Genomic DNA, 25,121 nt, shown 5'->3' on the forward strand with positions numbered 1-25,121 from the left:
AGTGGTTTAGATGGTACAATAATTCTCTACAATATACTTTCTTGTTTTGTCACATTAACTGAAATTAGGCAAACTATTAGAATTTTAGCAACCAGGAAATGGTGGAGCGATTTCTGCATAGTGCACCTTTAATGTCATAATCCACCACAGACAAACAGACAGATGGGTGCAGAGCACAGACACACACACACACACACACACACACACACACACACACACACAGTCTGACTGATCTATTGTGTCTGACTGATCTGGTTTTCACCGATGCACACATCAAGTCCTACCGGTTCGGTTTGATGATGCCATTTATTAACGGCGTGGTTTGACGATGATGTCATGTGATATCTTACCTGTGCGTTGCCGGTGGTCCTCCTGCGGTTGGTGTTGTCCCGGAGGCGGCGTGGCTCTTGGCTGCGGCAGACGGTCAGAGGCTGGGATTGGATGGACTTGAAGGACATAGAGCCCATAGGGTGGCAGGACACTGAGCGAGGACACACAGGCATGGCTACTGTCACACGGTTACCACCAAATCAGGGGTTAGACATGGACAGGATGCGTTAAAGGAGTGATGGATCGGGTGGAGGAAAGGAAGGAGGACGGATGGATCGGGTGGAGGAAAGGAAGGAGGACAGATGGATCGGGTGGAGGAAAGGAAGGAGGACAGATGGATCGGGTGGAGGAAAGGAAGGAGGACAGATGGATCGGGTGGAGGAAAGGAAGGAGGACAGATGGATCGGGTGGAGGAAAGGAAGGAGGACAGATGGTGAGGCATGGAGCAGAGAGGGAAGACAGAGAGAGAAAAAATGAGGATTTGTTACCACCGGCGAGTTAGGTTGTTAGGTTAGTGATATAATCAAAATCAGGGCTCACTGCAACCATCAGTAGATCAGACAGGTTAGTGATATAATCAGAGCTATTGTTCCCACACACATCAGATAACATCATCTATCAGACACACACAGAGACAGAGACAGAGACAGAGAGATGGAGCAGTGTTGTTGAATCCAGAACCAGTCAGAATAGGGTCGTAACACTGGCAGTGTTGTTGAATCCAGAACCAGTCAGAATAGGGTCGTAACACTGGCAGTGTTGTTGAATCCAGAACCAGTCAGAATAGGGTCGTAACACTGGCAGTGTTGTTGAATCCAGAACCAGTCAGAATAGGGTCGTAACACTGGCAGTGTTGTTGAATCCAGAACCAGTCAGAATAGGGTCGTAACACTGGCAGTGTTGTTGAATCCAGAACCAGTCAGAATAGGGTCGTAACACTGGCAGTGTTGTTGAATCCAGAACCAGTCAGAATAGGGTCGTAACACTGGCAGTGTTGTTGAATCCAGAACCAGTCAGAATAGGGTCGTAACACTGGCAGTGTTGTTGAATCCAGAACCAGTCAGAATAGGGGATGTGTCGTAACACTGGCAGTGTTGTTGAATCCAGAACCAGTCAGAATAGGGTCGTAACACTGGCAGTGTTGTTGAATCCAGAACCAGTCAGAATAGGGTCGTAACACTGGCAGTGTTGTTGAATCCAGAACCAGTCAGGCTAGTCACACTGGCAGTGTCTGACAGAAGGCTAGAGAACTACACTAACCCCAGTATACCTAGAGAACTACACTAACCCCAGTATACCTAGAGAACTACACTAACCCCAGTATACCTAGAGAACTACACTAACCCCAGTATACCTAGAGAACTACACTAACCCCAGTATACCTAGAGAACTACACTAACCCCAGAATACCCAGAGAACTACACTAACCCCGGTATACCCAGAGAACTACACTAACCCCAGTATACCTAGAGAACTACACTAACCCCAGAATACCTAGGAGAACTGACACTAACCCCAGTATACCTAGAGAACTACACTAACCCCAGTATACCTAGAGAACTACACTAACCCCGAGTATACCTAGAGAACTACACTAACCCCAGTATACCTAGAGAACTACACTAACCCCAGTATACCTAGAGAACTACACTAACCCCGGTATACCTAGAGAACTACACTAACCCCGGTATACCTAGAGAACTACACTAACCCCGGTATACCTAGAGAACTACACTAACCCCGGTATACCTAGAGAACTACACTAACCCCGGTATACCTAGAGAACTACACTAACCCCGGTATACCTAGAGAACTACACTAACCCCGGTATACCTAGAGAACTACACTAACCCCGGTATACCTAGAGAACTACACTAACCCCGGTATACCTAGAGAACTACACTAACCCCAGTATACCTAGAGAACTACACTAACCCCAGTATACCTAGAGAACTACACTAACCCCAGTATACCTAGAGAACTACACTAACCCCGGTATACCTAGAGAACTACACTAACCCCGGTATACCTAGAGAACTACACTAACCCCGGTATACCTAGAGAACTACACTAACCCCGGTATACCTAGAGAACTACACTAACCCCAGTATACCCAGAGAACTACACTAACCCCAGTATACCCAGGAGAACTACACTAACCCCAGTATACCTAGAGAACTACACTAACCCCAGTATACCTAGAGAACTACACTAACCCCAGTATACCTAGAGAACTACACTAACCCCGGTATACCTAGAGAACTACACTAACCCCAGTATACCTAGAGAACTACACTAACCCCAGTATACCTAGAGAACTACACTAACCCCAGTATACCTAGAGAACTACACTAACCCCAGTATACCTAGAGAACTACACTAACCCCAGTATACCTAGAGAACTACACTAACCCCGGTATACCTAGAGAACTACACTAACCCCGGTATACCTAGAGAACTACACTAACCCCAGTATACCTAGAGAACTACACTAACCCCAGTATACCTAGAGAACTACACTAACCCCAGTATACCAGAGAACTACACTAACCCCAGTATACCTAGAGAACTACACTAACCCCAGTATACCTAGAGAACTACATTAACCCCAGTATACCTAGAGAACTACACTAACCCCAGTAAACCTAGAGAACTACACTAACCCCAGTATACCTAGAGAACTACACTAACATGCTTCATCAGCATTAAAAAACACACACACACACACACACACACACACACACAAAGGGAAACATCTGAAAACTCTGTGGCTCCAGCACAGTTTACTGAAGTATGAGACTGAGTCCAGCTCTCAGAACCGCAGGGTCAAACCTCCCTAACCCCTTTACTGAAGTATGAGACTGAGTCCAGCTCTCAGAACCGCAGGGTCAAACCTCCCTAACCCCTTTACTGAAGTATGAGACTGAGTCCAGCTCTCAGAACCGCAGGGCCAAACCTCCCTAACCCCTTTACTGAAGTATGAGACTGAGTCCAGCTCTCAGAACCGCAGGGCCAAACCTCCCTAACCCCTTTACTGAAGTATGAGACTGAGTCCAGCTCTCAGAACCGCAGGGTCAAACCTCCCTAACCCCTTTACTGAAGTATGAGACTGAGTCCAGCTCTCAGAACCGCAGGGTCAAACCTCCCTAACCCCTTTACTGAAGTATGAGACTGAGTCCAGCTCTCAGAACCGCAGGGTCAAACCTCCCTAACCCCTTTACTGAAGTATGAGACTGAGTCCAGCTCTCAGAACCGCAGGGTCAAACCTCCCTAACCCCTTTACTGAAGTATGAGACTGAGTCCAGCTCTCAGAACCGCAGGGTCAAACCTCCCTAACCCCTTTACTGAAGTATGAGACTGAGTCCAGCTCTCAGAACCGCAGGGTCAAACCTCCCTAACCCCTTTACTGAAGTATGAGACTGAGTCCAGCTCTCAGAACCGCAGGGTCAAACCTCCCTAACCTCTTTACTGAAGTATGAGACTGAGTCCAGCTCTCAGAACCGCAGGGTCAAACCTCCCCTAACCCCTTTACTGAAGTATGAGACTGAGTCCAGCTCTCAGAACCGCAGGGTCAAACCTCCCTAACCCCTTTACTGAAGTATGAGACTGAGTCCAGCTCTCAGAACCGCAGGGTCAAACCTCCCTAACCCCTTTACTGAAGTATGAGACTGAGTACAGCTCTCAGAACCGCAGGGCCAAACCTCCCTAACCTCTTTACTGAAGTATGAGACTGAGTCCAGCTCTCAGAACCGCAGGGCCAAACCTCCCTAACCTCTTTACTGAAGTCCAACCCACACAGAGCGTTTTATAGTCTCTGGTTGTGTTTCCAGTCATTCTGTAGGAGCTATGCTTTCTCCGTTGTGTTTTTGAGGTAGAGTTAGTGTGTGTGTGTGTTACCTGTGTCTCCAGACAGGCTCATGGCGCTGCGGCTGCGTGCCAGGTAGGAGTGTGTGGGTTGTAGCAGACGACTGACCACGGTGTTCTCCCACGGAGTCAACGGCATACGACGTATACCTGGAACGAACACACACAACACACACACACACACACACACACACACACACACACACACACACAGTAAGGAGAGATCGCCATAGTAACATGCAGTAAGGAGAGATCGCCATAGTAACATGCAGTAAGGGGAGATCGCCATAGTAACATGCAGTAAGGGGAGATCGCCATAGTAACATGCAGTAAGGGGAGATCCCCATAGTAACATGCAGTAAGGCGATATCGCCATAGTAACATGCAGTAAGGAGATATCGCCATAGTAACATGCAGTAAGGGGAGATCGCCATAGTAACATGCAGTAAGGGGAGATCCCCATAGTAACATGCAGGAAGGGGAGATCGCCATAGTAACATGCAGTAAGGGGAGATCGCCATAGTAACATGCAGTAAGGGGAGATCGCCATAGTAACATGCAGTAAGGGGAGATCGCCATAGTAACATGCAGTAAGGGGTGATCGCCATAGTAACATGCAGTAAGGGGAGATCGCCATAGTAACATGCAGTAAGGGGAGATCGCCATAGTAACATGCAGTAAGGGGTGATCGCCATAGTAACATGCAGTAAGGAGAGATCCCCATAGTAACATGCAGTAAGGGGAGATCGCCATAGTAACATGCAGTAAGGGGAGATCGCCATAGTAACATGCAGTAAGGGGAGATCGCCATAGTAACATGCAGTAAGGGGAGATCGCCATAGTAACATGCAGTAAGGGAAGATCGCCATAGTAACATGCAGTAAGGGGAGATCGCCATAGTAACATGCAGTAAGGGGTGATCGCCATAGTAACATGCAGTAAGGGGAGATCGCCATAGTAACATGCAGTAAGGGGTGATCGCCATAGTAACATGCAGTAAGGGGTGATCGCCATAGTAACATGCAGTAAGGGGAGATCCCCATAGTAACATGCAGTAAGGGGAGATCCCCATAGTAACATGCAGTAAGGGGAGATCGCCATAGTAACATGCAGTAAGGGGTGATCGCCATAGTAACATGCAGTAAGGGGAGATCCCCATAGTAACATGCAGTAAGGGGTGATCGCCATAGTAACATGCAGTAAGGGGAGATCCCCATAGTAACATGCAGTAAGGGGAGATCCCCATAGTAACATGCAGGAAGGGGAGATCCCCATAGTAACATGCAGGAAGGGGAGATCCCCATAGTAACATGCAGTAAGGGGAGATCGCCATAGTAACATGCAGTAAGGGGAGATCGCCATAGTAACATGCAGTAAGGGGAGATCGCCATAGTAACATGCAGTAAGGGGAGATCGCCATAGTAACATGCAGTAAGGGGAGATCGCCATAGTAACATGCAGTAAGGGGTGATCGCCATAGTAACATGCAGTAAGGGGAGATCGCCATAGTAACATGCAGTAAGGGGAGATCGCCATAGTAACATGCAGTAAGGGGAGATCCCCATAGTAACATGCAGTAAGGGGAGATCGCCATAGTAACATGCAGTAAGGGGAGATCGCCATAGTAACATGCAGTAAGGGGTGATCGCCATAGTAACATGCAGTAAGGGGAGATCCCCATAGTAACATGCAGTAAGGGGTGATCGCCATAGTAACATGCAGTAAGGGGAGATCCCCATAGTAACATGCAGTAAGGGGAGATCCCCATAGTAACATGCAGGAAGGGGAGATCCCCATAGTAACATGCAGGAAGGGGAGATCCCCATAGTAACATGCAGTAAGGGGAGATCCCCATAGTAACATGCAGGAAGGGGAGATCCCCATAGTAACATGCAGTAAGGGGAGATCCCCATAGTAACATGCAGGAAGGGGAGATCCCCATAGTAACATGCAGTAAGGGGAGATCCCCATAGTAACATGCAGGAAGGGGTGATCGCCATAGTAACATGCAGTAAGGGGTGATCACCATAGTAACATGCAGGAAGGGGAGATCCCCATAGTAACATGCAGTAAGGGGAGATCCCCATAGTAACATGCAGGAAGGGGAGATCCCCATAGTAACATGCAGTAAGGGGAGATCACCATAGTAACTGAGAAAACATGCAAAAGAACATGGTGGATTAAGTGAACCCTTCTGTGCTTTAACCAGTGTGACATCAGGGGATGCGTATCCCTATGGGCTCTGGTGAGAAGGGGATCCGTATCCCTATGGGCTCTGGTGAGAAGGGGATCCGTATCCCTATGGGCTCTGGTGAGAAGGGGATCCGATCCTATGGGCTCTGGTGAGAAGGGGATCGTATCCCCATGGGCTCTGAGGGAGAAGGGGATTCGTGATCCCCTATGGGCTCTGGGTGAGAAGGGGATTCGTGATCCCTATGGGCTCTGGTGAGAAGGGGATCCGTATCCCTATGGGCTCTGGTGAGAAGGGGATTCGTATCCCTATGGGCTCTGTGAGAAGGGGATCCGTGATCCCCTATGGGCTCTGGTGAGAAGGGGATCCGTATCCCTATGGGCTCTGGTGAGAAGGGGATCCGTATCCCTATGGGCTCTGGTGAGAAGGGGATCCGTATCCCTATGGGCTCTGGTGAGAAGGGGATTCGTATCCCTATGGGCTCTGGTGAGAAGGGGATTCGTATCCCTATGGGCTCTGGTGAGAAGGGGATTCGTATCCCTATGGGCTCTGGTGAGAAGGGGATTCGTATCCCTATGGGCTCTGGTGAGAAGGGGATTCGTATCCCTATGGGCTCTGGTGAGAAGGGGATTCGTATCCCTATGGGCTCTGGTGAGAAGGGGATCCGTATCCCTATGGGCTCTGGTGAGAAGGGGATTCGTATCCCTATGGGCTCTGGTGAGAAGGGGATTCGTATCCCTATGGGCTCTGGTGAGAAGGGGATTCGTATCCCTATGGGCTCTGGTGAGAAGTAGTGCACTATAAAGAGCATTTGGGATGCAGCCATCATGGAGGATAGTTTGGGGAGAGTCATGCACATGATCCAGTTCCCAGTGTCCCTTTCATTCATTATCCAATTACACAATACATGATTTACTGAAAGAGAGAGCTGGTGTGTGAGAACGGTGAAGCCCCCTAGCAATGGTGAAGCTATCTGTGTTGCGTCTGGGATAGAGAGTATCTCTGTGTTGTGTCTGGGATAGAGAGTATCTCTGTGTTGTGTCTGGGATAGAGAGTATCTCTGTGTTGTGTCTGGGATAGAGAGTATCTTAGTGTTGCGTCTGGGATAGAGAGTATCTCTGTGTTGCGTCTGGGATAGAGAGTATCTCTGTGTTGCGTCTGGGATAGAGAGTATCTCTGTGTTGCGTCTGGGATAGAGAGTATCTCTGTGTTGCGTCTGGGATAGAGAGTATCTCTGTGTTGCGTCTGGGATAGAGAGTATCTCTGTGTTGTGTCTGGGATAGAGAGTATCTCTGTGTTGTGTCTGGGATAGAGAGTATCTCTGTGTTAAGGTCTGGGATAGAGAGTATCTCTGTGTTGTGTCTGGGATAGAGAGTATCTCTGTGTTGTGTCTGGGATAGAGAGTATCTCTGTGTTGTGTCTGGGATAGAGAGTATCTTAGTGTTGTGTCTGGGATAGAGAGTATCTCTGTGTTGCGTCTGGGATAGAGAGTATCTTAGTGTTGTGTCTGGGATAGAGAGTATCTCTGTGTGTCTGGGATAGAGAGTATCTCTGTGTTGTGTCTGGGATAGAGAGTATCTCTGTGTTGTGTCTGGGATAGAGAGTATCTCTGTGTTGTGTCTGGGATAGAGAGTATCTCTGTGTTGTGTCTGGGATAGAGAGTATCTCTGTGTTGCGTCTGGGATAGAGAGTATCTCTGTGTTAGGCCTGGGATAGAGAGTATCTCTGTGTTGCGTCTGGGATAGAGAGTATCTCTGTGTTGTGTCTGGGATAGAGAGTATCTCTGTGTTGCGTCTGGGATAGAGAGTATCTCTGTGTTGTGTCTGGGATAGAGAGTATCTCTGTGTTGTGTCTGGGATAGAGAGTATCTCTGTGTTGTGTCTGGGATAGAGAGTATCTCTGTGTTGTGTCTGGGATAGAGAGTATCTCTGTGTTGTGTCTGGGATAGAGAGTATCTCTGTGTTGCGTCAGGGATAGAGAGTATCTCTGTGTTGCGTCTGGGATAGAGAGTATCTCTGTGTTGTGTCTGGGATAGAGAGTATCTCTGTGTTGTGTCTGGGATAGAGAGTATCTCTGTGTTGTGTCTGGGATAGAGAGTATCTCTGTGTTGTGTCTGGGATAGAGAGTATCTCTGTGTTGTGTCTGGGATAGAGAGTATCTCTGTGTTGTGTCTGGGATAGAGAGTATCTCTGTGTTGTGTCTGGGATAGAGAGTATCTCTGTGTTGCGTCTGGGATAGAGAGTATCTCTGTGTTGTGTCTGGGATAGAGAGTATCTCTGTGTTGTGTCTGGGATAGAGATTATCAGTAGACAGAGGGATAACAGTGTGACATGCAGGATTCAGAACAAGCGTCCCAGACAAAAACACCTCGACAGATGCACACAGGCTGGAAACTATCTAGTCAACGGGCATAGGGGCTCCTTCCCTGATGATCCAGGCTCTGTCTCAAATGGCACCCTATTCCCTATCTAGTGCACTACTTTAGACCACGACCCATAGGGAACAGTGCACTACTTTAGACCACGACCCAAAGGGAACAGTGCACTACTTTAGACCACGACCCAAAGGGAACAGTGCACTACTTTAGACCACGACCCAAAGGGAACAGTGCACTACTTTAGACCACGACCCAAAGGGAACAGTGCACTACTTTAGACCACGACCCAAAGGGTGCAGGTATCCAGACAAGGCTAAACTATAGTGCCCTAATGTTGATTCACCTCACTGACTGCACTAAACAGACCTCTATTCTAGACTATAGGAACCACGATACAAATAAGTCTGTTTGTACATGGCCAGATGATCCTCTAGAGAGAGAGGATTAGAGAAAGAGGGTCATGGGCGTAGAATAACTTCACCCCATCTAACCGCTACGATGCCTCACATACTGCCTGATCCCATTAACACATCTACATTACTGTCTGCTAGATCCCATTAACGCAACGTGACTGACTGACACAAACATCAGGAACTACATTTTAATCCGTCTGCTAGATCATTTTGTGTGAGGACGACAATAATGCTACTGACTGATTTCCAAATAAACACTGTAGCAAAAAAAAAGGAGATTTAAAAACGTTTCAAGAACATTTCATGTGGTCTGTATTACAAGCCTTTAACTCTATAAGGACTGACAGCTAATGTGTTTATGGAACGTTATAGTACAGTGTTGGAACGTTATTTAAGAAATCTGTTTCCAGCCTGTGATCTGATAGGTTAGCGGTGGGAGTGAGGTGGAATACAGAGGAGAAAAAATGCCCTCTTTTCCCAGAACCACCTTGGGGTTTGTAGTGGGCGGTCTTTCCCCCTGGTAGGCGGAGTTTGGACTGTGATTTGCTAAGTAAGGGCGAAGAGGAGGTCCTTTTCTGTAACACTGAGAGGAGCAATGACAAAATCACCACACCTCATATCATATACCTTAAAACCAAACTACAGCACACAGCCGACTTTAGCTCATCAAATATTAAATAATAATAATAATATGCCATATAGCAGACGCTTTTATCGAAAGCGACTTACAGTCATGTGTGCATACATTTTTTCCGTATGGGTGGTCCCGGGGATCGAACCCACTACCCTGGCGTTACAAGCGCCGTGCTCTACCAGCTGAGCTACAGAGGACCAAATATTATCATGCCACAACATGGCAGGAAGCCTCAATGTAAACACCATACTGTGAACAATGCTGAATTTAGTAAGAATATGGCACATTTACACGACAATTGTTACCACGATGCTAGCCTATGTAAACTTTACTCTACAAACCAAACAACAATGAGAACTTAATGATGAGACAGACTGTAGAGAGAGAGAGAGAGAGAGAGAGAGAGAGAGAGAGAGAGAGAGAGAGAGAGAGAGAGACAGAGAGAGAGAGAGAGAGACAGAGAGAGAGAGAGAGAGACAGAGAGAGAGAGAGAGACACAGAGAGAGAGAGAGAGACAGAGAGAGAGAGAGAGAGAGACAGAGAGACAGAGAGAGAGAGAGAGAGACAGAGACAGAGACAGAGAGAGACAGAGAGACAGAGAGAGAGAGACAGAGACAGAGAGAGAGAGAGAGAGACAGAGACAGAGAGAGAGAGAGAGAGAGACAGAGAGAGAGAGAGACAGAGAGAGAGAGAGAGAGAGAGAGAGAGAGAGAGAGAGAGAGAGAGAGAGAGAGAGAGAGAGAGAGAGAGAGAGAGAGAGAGAGAGAGAGAGAGAGAGAGAGAGAACAGCAATAGAATACATTTTCCTGGACAATATGATCATCTGTGGGTGTATATATGCACTGTACCAGTCAAAAGTTTGGACACACCTACTCATTCCAGGGTTTTTCTTTATTTTTACTATTTTCTACATGGTAGAATAATAGTGAAGACATCAAAACTATGAAATAATACATATGGAATCATGTAGTAACCAAAAAAGTGTTAAACAAATACAAATATATTTTATATTTGAGACTCTTCAAATAGCCACCCTTTTTCCTTGATGACAGCTTTGCACACTCTTGGCATTCTCTCAACCAGCTTCACCTGGAATGCTTTTCCAACAGTCTTGAAGGAGTTCCCACATATGCTGAGCACTTGCTGGCTGCTTTTCCTTCACTCTGCAGTCTGACTCATCCCATACCATCTCAATTTGGTTGAGGTCTGGGGATTGTGGAGGCCAGGTCATCTGATGCAGCACTCCATCACTCTCCTTATTGGTCAAATATCCCTTACACAGCCTGTAGGTGTGTTGGATCATTGTCCTGTTGAAAAACAAATGATAGTCCCACTAAGCCCAAACCAGATGGGATGGCGTATCGCTGCAGAATGCTGTGGTTAAGTGTGCCTTGAATTCTAAATAAATCACAGACAGTGTCACCAGTAAAGCACCCCCACACCATAACACCTCCTCCTCCATGCTTTACAGTGGGAACTACACATGTGGAGATCATCCGTTCTTTGCAGCAATTCGACCATGAAGGCCTGATTCACACAATCCCCTCTGAACAGTTGATGTTGAGATGTGTATGTTACTTGAACTCTGTGAAGCATTTATTTGGGCTGCAATTTCTGAGGCTGGTAACTCTAATGAACTTATCCTCTGCAGCAGAGGTAACTCTGGGTCTTCCATTCCTGTGACGGTCCTCATGAGAGCCAGTTTCATCATAGCGCTTGATGGTTTTTGCGACTGCACTTGAAGAAACGTTCAAAGTTCTTGACATTTTCCGTATTGACTGACCTTCATGTCTTAAATTAATGATGGACTGTCGTTTCTCGTTGCTTATTTCAACTGTTCTTGCCATAATATGGACTTACCAAATAGGGCTATATTCTGTATACCCCACCCCCTACCTTGTCATAACACAACTGATTGGCTCAAATGCATTAAAGAAGTTTAAGAAATTCCACAAATTAACTTTTAAGAAGGCACACCTGTTAATTTAAGTGCATTCCAGGTGACTACCTCATGAAGCTGGTTGAGAGAATGCCAAGAGTGTGCAAAGCTGTCATCAAGGCAAAGGGTGGCTATTTGAAGAATCGCAAATATAACATATATTCCAATTTGTTTAACACTTTTTTGGTTACTACATGCTTCCAAATGTGTTATTTCATAGTTTAGATGTCTTCACTATTATTCTACAACGTAGAAAATAGTCAAAATAAAGAAAAACCCTTGAATGAGTAGGTGTGTCCAAACTAGTAGTGTATACATACACAAACACAGTACAAAAATATAAACGCAACATGCAACAATTTCTAAGATTTTACTGAGTTACAGATCATATTCATAGAAGGAAATCAGTTAATTGAATGAAATTCATTAGGCCCTTATCTATGGATTTCACATGACTGGGCAGGGGTGCATCCATGGGTGGGCCTGGGGGGGGCATAGGTCCACCCACTTGGCAGCCAGGCCCACCCACTGAGGGGCCAGGCCCAGCCAATCAGAATAAGTTTTTCTCCACAAAAGGGCTTTATTACAAACAGAAATACCTCTCAGCACCCCCCACCCCCGCCAAATTCTCTAAAATGACGTTGAGGTGGCTTAAGGTAGAGAAATGAACATTCAATTTTCTGGCAACAGCTATGGTGGACATTCCTGCAGTCAGCATGCCAATTCCACGCTCCCTCTAAACTTGAGTCATCTGTGGCATTGTGTTGTGTGACAAAACTGCACATTTTAGAGTGGCCTTTTATTGTCCCCAGCACAAGGTGCACTTGTGTAATGATCATGCTGTTTAATCACCTTCTTGATATGCCACACCTGATGGATTATCTTGGCAAAGGAGAAATGCTCACTAAAAGGGAAGTAAACACATTTTTCTTGGTGTATATGGAACGTTTCTGGGATTTTTTTTTCAGCTCATGAAACATGGGACCAACACTTTACATGTTGCGTTTATATTTTTGTTTAGTGTATATACACACACACACGTGTGTGTGTGTCTTTACCTCTGTCAGGAGAGTGTAGGAGTGTGGCAGAGGAGTAGGACAGTCTCTTGGTTATCACTGGATCAGCTGCATGTTTGGAAAGGTTCATGGTCGACACAGACCGTCTGTCAGCATCTACAGACACACACAGACAGACTTCAGATAACACACTGACAGAGAGCTGATAGAGAAGGGGGGAGAGCTGAGAGAGAGAGCTGATAGAGAGAGAAGGCGAGAGGGAGAGCTGAGAGAGAGAGGGAGGGAGAGCTGAGAGGGGGGGGAGAGAGCTGAGAGAGAGTTGATTGAGAGAAGGGGGAGATTGAGAGAGAGCTGAAAGAGAGCTGATAGAGAGCGGGGGAGAGGGAGGGAGAGAAGAGGGAGAGATGGAGAGAAGAGGGAGAGCTAGAGAGCTGTATCCAACCAGCACTATCTCTAAAAGGTGCTACTGCTCTATTCTATCATAAAACCAGGTTTGTTAAACTGCTGGAACTCCCAGCATTATGCTGCTAGCATCAGGAGGCTAGCTCAGGGCACCCAAACCTAGTGATGGTAGCTAGCATCAGGGGGCTAGCTCAGGGCACCCAAACCTAGTGATGGTAGCTAGCATCAGGGGGCTAGCTCAGGGCACCCAAACCTAGTGATGGTAGCTAGCATCAGGGGGCTAGCTCAGGGCACCCAAACCTAGTGATGGTAGCTAGCATCAGGGGGCTAGCTCAGGGCACCCAAACCTAGTGATGGTAGCTAGCATCAGGGGGCTAGCTCAGGGCACCCAACCTAGTGATGGTAGCTAGCATCAGGGGGCTAGCTCAGGGCACCCAAACCTAGTGATGGTAGCTAGCATCAGGGGGCTAGCTCAGGGCACCCAAACCTAGTGATGGTAGCTAGCATCAGGGGGCTAGCTCAGGGCACCCAAGCCTAGTGATGGTAGCTAGCATCAGGGGGCTAGCTCAGGGCACCCAAACCTAGTGATGGTAGCTAGCATCAGGGGGCTAGCTCAGGGCACCCAAACCTAGTGATGGTAGCTAGCATCAGGGGGCTAGCTCAGGGCACCCAAACCTAGTGATGGTAGCTAGCATCAGGGGGCTAGCTCAGGGCACCCAAGCCTAGTGATGGTAGCTAGCATCAGGGGGCTAGCTCAGGGCACCCAAACCTAGTGATGGTAGCTAGCATCAGGGGGCTAGCTCAGGGCACCCAAACCTAGTGATGGTAGCTAGCATCAGGGGCTAGCTCAGGGCACCCAAGCCTAGTGATGGTAGCTAGCATCAGGGGGCTAGCTCAGGGCACCCAAACCTAGTGATGGTAGCTAGCATCAGGGGGCTAGCTCAGGGCACCCAAAACTAGTGATGGTAGCTAGCATTAGTCATTTCCGGCATTGTTTAGCAGTGTTGTAGTACTAGGTCTAGGACTCTGACTCAAGTCCCGATTTTCATGACTTCAACTTGGACTTGACCATTGGTGACTTGGACTGGCCTTCTGGTGACTGGCCAGTGGTGGACTGGCCTTCTGGTGACTAGTATCGGCTACTATGATCAGCGGACTGGCCTTCTCGTGACTTGGACTGGCCTTCTCGTGACTTGGACTGGCCTTCTCGTGACTTGGACTGGCCTTCTCGTGACTAGTATCGGCTACTATGATCAGCAGAATATTAGCAGCACTGAGAGCACAGAGCAGCGAGGGCTCTGTTCTCTAGCAGTGGGAAGGACGCGCCACATCCTACAGTAGTATAATCCTACATCAGTGTACATCCTACATCAATTTACATCCTACAGCAGTGTACATCCTACATCAGTAGTATTCAGTAGTATTCATTCTACGGTAGTGTATATTCTACAGTAGTATTCATCCTACGGTAGTGTATATTCTACAGTAGTATTCATCCTACAGTAGTGTATATTCTACAGTAGTATACATCCTACATTCTACAGTAGTATTCATCCTACGGTAGTGTATATTATACAGTAGTATACATCCTACAGTAGTGTATATTCTACAGTAGTATTCATCCTACGGTAGTGTATATTCTACAGTAGTATTCATCCTACGGTAGTGTATATCCTACAGTAGTATTCATCCTACAGTAGTGTATATTCTACAGTAGTATTCATCCTACAGTAGTGTATATTCTACAGTGGTATACATCCTACATTCTACAGTAGTATTCATCCTACGGTAGTGTATATTCTACAGTAGTATACATCCTACAGTAGTGTATATTCTACAGTAGTATTCATCCTACGGTAGTGTATATTCTACAGTAGTATTCATCCTACAGTAGTGTATATTCTACAGTAGTATTCATCCTACAGTAGTGTATATTCTACAGTAGTATACATCCTACATTCTACAGTAGTATTCATCCTACGGTAGTGTATATTCTACAGTAGTATACATCCTACAGTAGTGTATATTCTACAGTAGTATTCATCCTACGGTAGTGTATATCCTACAGTAGTATTCATCCTACGGTAGTGTATATTCTACAGTAGTATTCATCCTACAGTAGTGTATATTCTACAGTAGTATTCATCCTACGGTAGTATATATTCTACAGTAGTATTCATCCTACGGTAGTGTATATTCTACAGTAGTATTCATCCTACGGTAGTATATATTCTACAGTAGTATTCATCCTACGGTAGTGTATATTCTACTACAGTAGTATTCATCCTACGGTAGTGTATATTCTACAGTAGTATTCATCCTACGGTAGTATATATTCTACAGTAGTATTCATCCTACGGTAGTGTATATTCTACAGTAGTATTCATCCTACAGTAGTGTATATTCTACAGTAGTATTCATCCTACGGTAGTATATATTCTACAGTAGTATTCATCCTACGGTAGTGTATATTCTACAGTAGTATTCATCCTACGGTAGTATATATTCTACAGTAGTATTCATCCTACGGTAGTGTATATCCTACAGTAGTATTCATCCTACAGTAGTGTATATTCTACAGTAGTATTCATCCTACAGTAGTGTATATTCTACAGTAGTATACATCCTACATTCTACAGTAGTATTCATCCTACGGTAGTGTATATTCTACAGTAGTATACATCCTACAGTAGTGTATATTCTACAGTAGTATTCATCCTACGGTAGTGTATATTCTACAGTAGTATTCATCCTACAGTAGTGTATATTCTACAGTAGTATTCATCCTACGGTAGTGTATATCCTACAGTAGTATTCATCCTACGGTAGTGTATATTCTACAGTAGTATTCATCCTACGGTAGTGTATATTCTACAGTAGTATTCATCCTACGGTAGTGTATATTCTACAGTAGTATTCATCCTACGGTAGTATATATTCTACAGTAGTATTCATCCTACGGTAGTGTATATTCTACAGTAGTATTCATCCTACTGTAGTGTATATTCTACAGTAGTATTCATCCTACGGTAGTGAATATTCTACAGTAGTATTCATCCTACGGTAGTGTATATTCTACAGTAGTATTCATCCTACGGTAGTGTATATTCTACAGTAGTATACATCCTACGGTAGTGTATATTCTACAGTAGTATTCATCCTACGGTAGTGTATATTCTACAGTAGTATTCATCCTACGGTAGTGTATATTCTACAGTAGTATTCATCCTACGGTAGTGTATATTCTACAGTAGTATTCATCCTACGGTAGTGTATATTCTACAGTAGTATTCATCCTACGGTAGTGTATATTCTACAGTAGTATTCATCCTACGGTAGTGTATATTCTACAGTAGTATTCATCCTACATCCTAACGGAGAGCCTGACTTACTGTAGTAAATAAGAAACACAGGTATTGGGTAGAACTTCTGAGATAGTGATGAATAGTAAATTAGTTGGTTGTTTTCATGAGGGAGTGGAGCCATACTGCCATCTGCTGGTGACTAGAAACAATTGCATAATAAGAAAATTGATGGACTCGTGACTCGCCTCTTGACTCGACCTTCAGCCTTAGGGACTCACGACTCGACTTTTAGCACAGGGGACTTGGGACTCCATTCGGACTCGAGGTTTAGTGACTCTACTACAACACTGTTGTTTAGCGCTAATGCTAATGATGAGGAAACTAGCTAATGTTCTCTACTGCTAACAAATGGTGATACATACACACATAACACACCAACATGCTAAGGCTAATTTATTCTTATATTCACATTCAGTTCCACTAGCTACCAAGCTAATGCTAGCAGGCTAATGCTAGCTTGCTAATGCTAGGTAGCAGGCTAGAGCTAGCTGAGAGTGATATTCACATTGGTGGCTCAGGCCGTATCTGCGGTAGACACTGAATGCACCTTGGAGGTGGTGTTCCAGCCCTGCTAGGTCGAGGGGATAGAGGAAAGACGACTCGACAAAACCTGCAACAGGACAAAACAACCAGAGAGAGAGGGGGAGGGGGATTGAGAGAAGAGAGAGGGGGGGAGGGCAGCGAGAGAGAGAGTTTTTGTGTGTGTGTGTACAGTGAGAGAGAGCGAGAGAGCGAGAGAGAGAGCCAGAGCAGGGTATGAGTCAGCATAAACACCAGCCAACAGAAAGGCTGAACATACAATGTAGACTCAACTTAATAAAACACATTCACCAGCAGACAAAGAGGCACACTCTCCAGCAACAGAAAGATGAAGACTAAAATCAGAGCAGAAACCTGGTTATGGGACTTTTACAACCTATTAAAGAGGGAGTTTGAAAGTGAACAATGGAATTGAATGAATGTTGATATGTATTCCACCCCCGATATATTTGAATGTTAATAATAATGTTGATATGTATTCCACCCCCGATATATTTGAATGTTAATAATAATGTTGATATGTATTCCACCCCGATATATTTGAATGTTAATAATAATGTTGATATGTATTCCACCCCCGATATATTTGAATGTTAATAATAATGTTGATATGAATTCCACCCCGATATATTTGAATGTTAATAATAATGTTGATATGTATTCCACCCCCGATATATTTGAATGTTAATAATAATGTTGATATGTATTCCACCCCGATATATTTGAATGTTAATAATAATGTTGATATGTATTCCACCCCGATATATTTGAATGTTAATAATAATGTTGATATGTATTCCACCCCGATATATTTGAATGTTAATAATAATGTTGATATGTATTCCACCCCCGATATATTTGAATGTTAATAATAATGTTGATATGTATTCCACCCCGATATATTTGAATGTTAATAATAATGTTGATATGTATTCCACCCCGATATATTTGAATGTTAATAATAATGTTGATATGTATTCCACCCCGATATATTTGAATGTTAATAATAATGTTGATATGTATTCCACCCCTGATATATTTGAATGTTAATAATAATGTTGATATGTATTCCACCCCCGATATATTTGAATGTTAATAATAATGTTGATATGTATTGTTACAGGTATATAGCCATGTGATGGGTTTACCCCCGGGTATAGTGGGTGTGTTCCCAGGCAGGGCCCCGCCCCAGGACCAGCGGTTGGGTTTATGTCTGGCTCTCTGACTTCTCTCCACCGTCCGACGCATCACTGCCTCATGACGGGCCTACAGAACAACAACAACAAGTCAACAACCGCAATTTAACAAGCAGAACATGTCAACAACAACGTCAACAGTAAATGTGTGTCACGTTCACATAGTGTCCCTCTTTGTGAATGAGTTCCCCAATCACTTATCTACATTCAGGTATTCCAGCGATGTGTGTTGTTGCTGACCAACATAAAAACAACCAGATAGATAGATTAGATAGATAGAAGCTGCCACAACACTGGTGAAAGGTAAAACTCCAACAGATAAAGTGTGGAAGGTGAACACGCCCCCATTCTCATCGACGGGGCTGTAGTGGAGCGGGTCGAGAGTTCCATGTTCCTTGGTGTCCACATCATCAACAAACTATCATGGTCCAAACACACCAAGACAGTTGTGAAGAGGGCACGACAACGCCTCTTCCCCCTCAGGAGATTGAAAAGATTTGGCATGGGTCCCTCAGATCCTCAAAAGGTTCTACAGCTGCACCATCGAGACCATCCTGACCGGTTGCATCACCGCCTGGTATGGCAACTGCTCGGCATCCGACCGCAAGGCACTACAGAGGGTAGTGCGTACGGCCCAGTACATCACTGGGGCCAAGCTTCCTGCCATCCAGGACCTACAGTGAGGGATCCCCTGCTGATTTTGTACGTTTGCCCACTGACAAAGAAATGATCAGTCTATAATTTTAATGGTAGGTTTATTTGAACAGTGAGAGACAGATTAACCACAAAAAAATCCAGAAAAACACATGTCAAAAATGTTATAAATTCATTTGCATTATAATGAGGGAAATAAGTATTTGACCCCCTCTCAATCAGAAAGATTTCCGTCTCCCAGGTGTCTTTTATACAGGTAACAAGCTGAGATTAGGAGCACACTCTTAAAGGGTGTGCTCCTAATCTCAGCTTGTTACCTATATAAAAGACACCTGTCCACAGAAGCAATCAATCAATCAGATTCCAAACTCTCCACCATGGCCAAGACCAAAGAGCTCTCCAAGGATGTCAGGGACAAGATTGTAGACCTACACAAGGCTGGAATGGGCTACAAGACCATCGCCAAGCAGCTTGGTGAGAAGGTGACAACAGTTGGTGCGATTATTCGCAAATGAAAGAAACACAAAATAACTGTCAATCTCCCTCGGCCTGGGGCTCCATGCAAGATCTCACCTCGTGGAGTTGCAATGATCATGAGAACGGTAAGGAATCAGCCCAGAACTACACGGGAGGATCTTGTCAATGATCTCAAGGCAGCTGGGACCATTGTCACCAAGAAAACAATTGGTAACACACTACGCCGTGAAGGACTGAAATCCAGCAGCGCCCGCAAGGTCCCCCTGCTCAAGAAAGCACATATACATGCCCGTCTGAAGTTTGCCAATGAACATCTGAATGATTCAGAGGGGAACTGGGTGAAAGTGTTGTGGTCAGATGAGACCAAAATCGAGCTCTTTGCCATCAACTCAACTCGCCGTGTTTGGAGGAGGAGGAATGCTGCCTATGACCTCAAGAACACCATCCCCACCGTCAAACACGGAGGTGGAAACATTATGCTTTGGGGGTGTTTTTCTTCTAAGGGGACAGGACAACTTCACTGCATCAAAGGGACGATGGACGGGACCATGTACCGTCAAATCTTGGGTGAGAACCTCCTTCCCTCAGCCAGGGCATTGAAAATGGGTCGTGGATGGGTATTCCAGCATGACAATGACCCAAAACACACGGCCAAGGCAACAAAGGAGTGGCTCAAGAAGAAGCACATTAAGGTCCTGGAGTGGCCTAGCCAGTCTCCAGACCTTAATCCCATAGAAAACCTGTGGAGGGAGCTGAAGGTTCGAGTTGCCAAACGTCAGCCTCGAAACCTTAATGACTTGGAGAAGATCTGCAAAGAGGAGTGGGACAAAATCCCTCCTGAGATGTGTGCAAACCTGGTGGCCAACTCCAAGAAACGTCTGACCTCTGTGATTGCCAACAAGGGTTTTGCCACCAAGTACTAAGTCATGTTTTGCAGAGGGGTCAAATACTTATTTCATTAAAATGCAAATCAATTTATAACATTTTTGACATTCATCTTTCTGGATTTTTGTTGTTGTTATTCTGTCTCTCACTGTTCAAATAAACCTACCATTAAAAGTATAGACTGATCATGTCTTTGTCAGTGGGCAAACGTACAAAATCAGCAGGGGATCAAATACTTTTTTCCCCTCACTTTTTTTTTTTTACTTTAGTTTATCAAGTCAATATTTTCTTAACTCTATTTTCTTAAAACTGCATTGTTGGTTAAGGGGCTTGTAAGTAAACATTTCACTGTAAGGTTCACTGTTGTATTCATGTGACAAATAATATTTGATTTGAGAGAGTGTGTGTGTTCGTCCATGGGTAGTGTATGTATTCATCAGTGTGATGTGTGTATAGAGTATAGTATATATAGTGTGTACATAGTGTACAGTGTGTATAGTGTGGCGCAGTGGTCTAACTAGAGATCCTGGTTCGAATCGTAGCCGACCGGGAGACCCAATTGGCCCAGCGTCGTCTAGGGTAGGGGATGGAATGGCCGGCAGGGGAGGTAGCTCAGTTGGTAGAGCATGGCGTTTGCAACGCCAGGGTTGTGGGTTCGATTCCCACAGGGGGTATGAACATTTATTAAAAATAATGTGTGCACTAACTGTAAGTCGCTCTGGATAAGAGCGTCTGCTAAATGACTAAAATGTAAAAATGTGTTCAGGGTTTATAGTGTGTATAGTGTATATAGTGTGTAGTGTGTAGTGTGTAGTGTATATAGTGTATAGTATATATAGTGTGTAGTGTGTATAGAGTATATAGTGTATAGTGTGTACAGAGTATATATAGTGTGTACAGAGTGTATAGAGTATAGTATATATAGTGTATATAGTGTGTATATAGTGTATAGTATCTATAGTGTGTACAGTGTGTACAGTGTGTATAGAGTGTATAGTGTATAGTATATATAGTGTGTATAGTGTATACAGTGTATAGTATATATATATAGTGTGTACAGTGTGTATACAGTATATAGTGTGTATAGTGTGTATACAGTATATAGTGTATAGTATATATAGTGTGTACAGTGTGTATAGAGTATATAGTGTATAGTATATATAGTGTGTACAGTGTGTATATAGTATATAGTGTATAGTATATATAGCGTGTAGTCTATAGAGTATATAGTGTATAGTATATATAGTGTGTACAGTGTGTATATAGTATATAGTGTATAGTATATATAGTGTGTACAGTGTGTATAGAGTATATAGTGTATAGTATATATAGTGTGTACAGTGTGTATAGAGTATATAGTGTATAGTATATATAGTGTGTACAGTGTGTATAGAGTATATAGTGTATAGTATATATAGTGTGTACAGTGTGTATAGAGTATATAGTGTATAGTATATATAGTGTGTACAGTGTGTATAGAGTATATAGTGTATAGTATATATAGTGTATAGTATATATAGTGTGTACAGTGTGTATAGAGTATATAGTGTATAGTATATATATAGTGTGTACAGTGTGTATACAGTATATAGTGTATAGTATATATAGTGTGTATAGAGTATATAGTGTATAGTATATATAGTGTGTATAGAGTATATAGTGTATAGTATATATAGTGTGTACAGTGTGTATAGAGTATATAGTGTATAGTATGTACAGTGTGTATATAGTATATAGTGTATAGTATATATAGTGTGTACAGTGTGTATAGAGTATATAGTGTATAGTATATATAGTGTGTACAGTGTGTATAGAGTATATAGTGTATAGTATATATAGTGTGTATAGAGTATATAGTGTATAGTATATATAGTGTGTACAGTGTGTATAGAGTATATAGTGTATAGTATATATAGTGTGTACAGTGTGTAGAGTATATAGTGTATAGTATATATAGTGTGTATAGAGTATATAGTGTATAGTATATATAGTGTGTACAGTGTGTATAGAGTATATAGTGTATAGTATATATAGTGTGTACAGTGTGTATAGAGTATATAGTGTATAGTATATATAGTGTGTACAGTGTGTATAGAGTATATCGTGTATAGTAAATATAGTGTGTACAGTGTGTATAGAGTATATAGTGTATAGTATATATATATAGTGTATAGTATATATAGTGTGTATAGAGTATATAGTGTATAGTATATATAGTGTGTACAGTGTGTATAGAGTATATAGTGTATAGTATATATATAGTGTGTACAGTGTGTATATAGTATATAGTGTATAGTATATATAGTGTGTATAGAGTATATAGTGTATAGTATATATAGTGTGTACAGTGTGTATAGAGTATATAGTGTATAGTATATATAGTGTGTACAGTGTGTATAGAGTATATAGTGTATAGTATATATAGTGTGTACAGTGTGTATAGAGTATATAGTGTATAGTATATATAGTGTGTACAGTGTGTATAGAGTATATAGTGTATAGTATATATAGTGTGTACAGTGTGTATAGAGTATATAGTGTATAGTATGTACAGTGTGTATATAGTATATAGTGTATAGTATATATAGTGTGTACAGTGTGTATAGAGTATATAGTGTATAGTATATATAGTGTGTACAGTGTGTATAGAGTATATAGTATATATAGTGTGTATAGTGTGTATAGAGTATATAGTGTATAGTATATATAGTGTGTACAGTGTGTATAGAGTATATAGTATATAGTATATATAGTGTGTATAGTGTGTATAGAGTATATAGTATATAGTGTATAGTATATATAGTGTGTACAGTGTGTATAGTGTGTATAGAGTATATAGTGTATAGTATATATAGTGTGTACAGTGTGTATAGAGTATATAGTGTATAGTATATATAGTGTGTACAGTGTGTATAGAGTATATAGTATATATAGTGTGTAGAGTGTGTATAGAGTATATAGTATATAGTATATATAGTGTGTATAGAGTATATAGTATATATAGTGTGTATAGAGTATATAGTATATAGTATATATAGTGTGTATAGTGTGTATAGAGTATATAGTATATAGTGTATAGTGTGTATAGTGTGTATAGAGTATATAGTGTATAGTATATATAGTGTGTACAGTGTGTATAGAGTATATAGTGTATAGTATATATAGTGTGTATAGAGTATATAGTGTATAGTATATATAGTGTGTACAGTGTGTATTGAGTATATAGTGTATAGTATATATAGTGTGTACAGTGTGTATAGAGTATATAGTGTATATTATATATATAGTGTATAGTATATATAGTGTGTATAGAGTATATAGTGTATAGTATATAGTGTGTACAGTGTGTATAGAGTATATAGTGTATAGTATATATTTATAGTGTGTACAGTGTGTATATAGTATATAGTGTATAGTATATATAGTGTGTATAGAGTATATAGTGTATAGTATATATAGTGTGTACAGTGTGTATAGAGTATATAGTGTATAGTATATATAGTGTGTACAGTGTGTATAGAGTATATAGTGTATAGTATATATAGTGTGTACAGTGTGTATATAGTATATAGTGTATAGTATATATAGTGTGTACAGTGTGTATAGAGTATATAGTGTATAGTATATATAGTGTGTACAGTGTGTATAGAGTATATAGTGTATAGTATGTACAGTGTGTATATAGTATATAGTGTACAGTATATATAGTGTGTACAGTGTGTATAGAGTATATAGTGTATAGTATATATAGTGTGTAGTGTGTATAGAGTATATAGTGTATAGTATATATATAGTGTGTACAGTGTGTATACAGTATATAGTGTATAGTATATATAGTGTGTATAGAGTATATAGTATATATAGTGTGTATAGTGTGTATATAGTATATAGTATATATAGTGTGTATAGTGTGTATACAGTATATAGTGTATAGTATATATAGTGTGTATAGTGTGTATAGAGTATATAGTATATATAGTGTGTATAGTGTGTATACAGTATATAGTATATAGTATATATAGTGTGTATAGTGTGTATAGAGTATATATAGTGTGTATAGAGTATATAGTATATAGTGTATAGTATATATAGTGTGTACAGTGTGTATAGAGTATATAATGTATAGTATATATAGTGTGTACAGTGTGTATAGAGTATAAAGTGTATAGTATATATAGTGTGTACAGTGTGTATAGAGTATATAGTATATATAGTGTGTATAGTGTGTATATAGTATATAGTATATATAGTGTGTATAGTGTGTATAGAGTATATAGTATATATAGTGTGTATAGTGTGTATAGGGTATATAGTATATATAGTGTGTATAGAGTATATAGTGTATAGTGTGTATAGTGTGTATAGAGTATATAGTATATAGTATATATAGTGTGTATAGTGTGTATAGAGTATATAGTGTATAGTATATATAGTGTGTACAGTGTGTATAGAGTATATAGTGTATAGTATATAGTGTATAGTATATATAGTGTGTATAGTGTGTATAGAGTAGATAGTATATAGTGTATAGTGTGTATAGTGTGTATAGAGTATATAGTATATATAGTGTGTATAGTGTGTATAGAGTATATAGTGTATAGTATATATAGTGTGTATAGTGTGTATAGAGTATATAGTATATAGTATATATAGTGTGTATAGTATATAGTATATAGTATATAGTATATATAGTGTGTACAGTGTGTATAGTGTATAGTATATATATATATAGTATATAGTATATATAGTGTGTATAGTATATAGTATATATAGTGTATATATATAGTATATATAGTATATAGTATATATAGTGTGTATAGTATATAGTATATAGTATA

The 25,121-nt window shown here is 42.1% G+C and overlaps 1 protein-coding gene across 1 annotated transcript in view; it reads right to left on the reverse strand.

Moving 5' to 3' along the window:
- The window catches only part of map7b (microtubule-associated protein 7b), an 80,848-nt gene that overhangs the window by 9,491 nt on the left and 46,236 nt on the right, over positions 1 to 25,121 (reverse strand). The window contains exons 5-10 of the mRNA XM_045217171.1: positions 18,220 to 18,337; positions 17,037 to 17,141; positions 12,807 to 12,920; positions 9,663 to 9,758; positions 4,228 to 4,344; positions 351 to 508 (exon numbers count right to left, since the gene is read on the reverse strand). Coding sequence (XP_045073106.1) covers positions 351 to 508; positions 4,228 to 4,344; positions 9,663 to 9,758; positions 12,807 to 12,920; positions 17,037 to 17,141; positions 18,220 to 18,337 — 708 coding nt within the window. The remainder of the gene's footprint in view (positions 1 to 350; positions 509 to 4,227; positions 4,345 to 9,662; positions 9,759 to 12,806; positions 12,921 to 17,036; positions 17,142 to 18,219; positions 18,338 to 25,121) is intronic.

Source organism: Coregonus clupeaformis, unplaced genomic scaffold (genome assembly GCF_020615455.1).
Source record: "Coregonus clupeaformis isolate EN_2021a unplaced genomic scaffold, ASM2061545v1 scaf0953, whole genome shotgun sequence".
Lineage (NCBI taxonomy): Eukaryota > Metazoa > Chordata > Actinopteri > Salmoniformes > Salmonidae > Coregonus > Coregonus clupeaformis.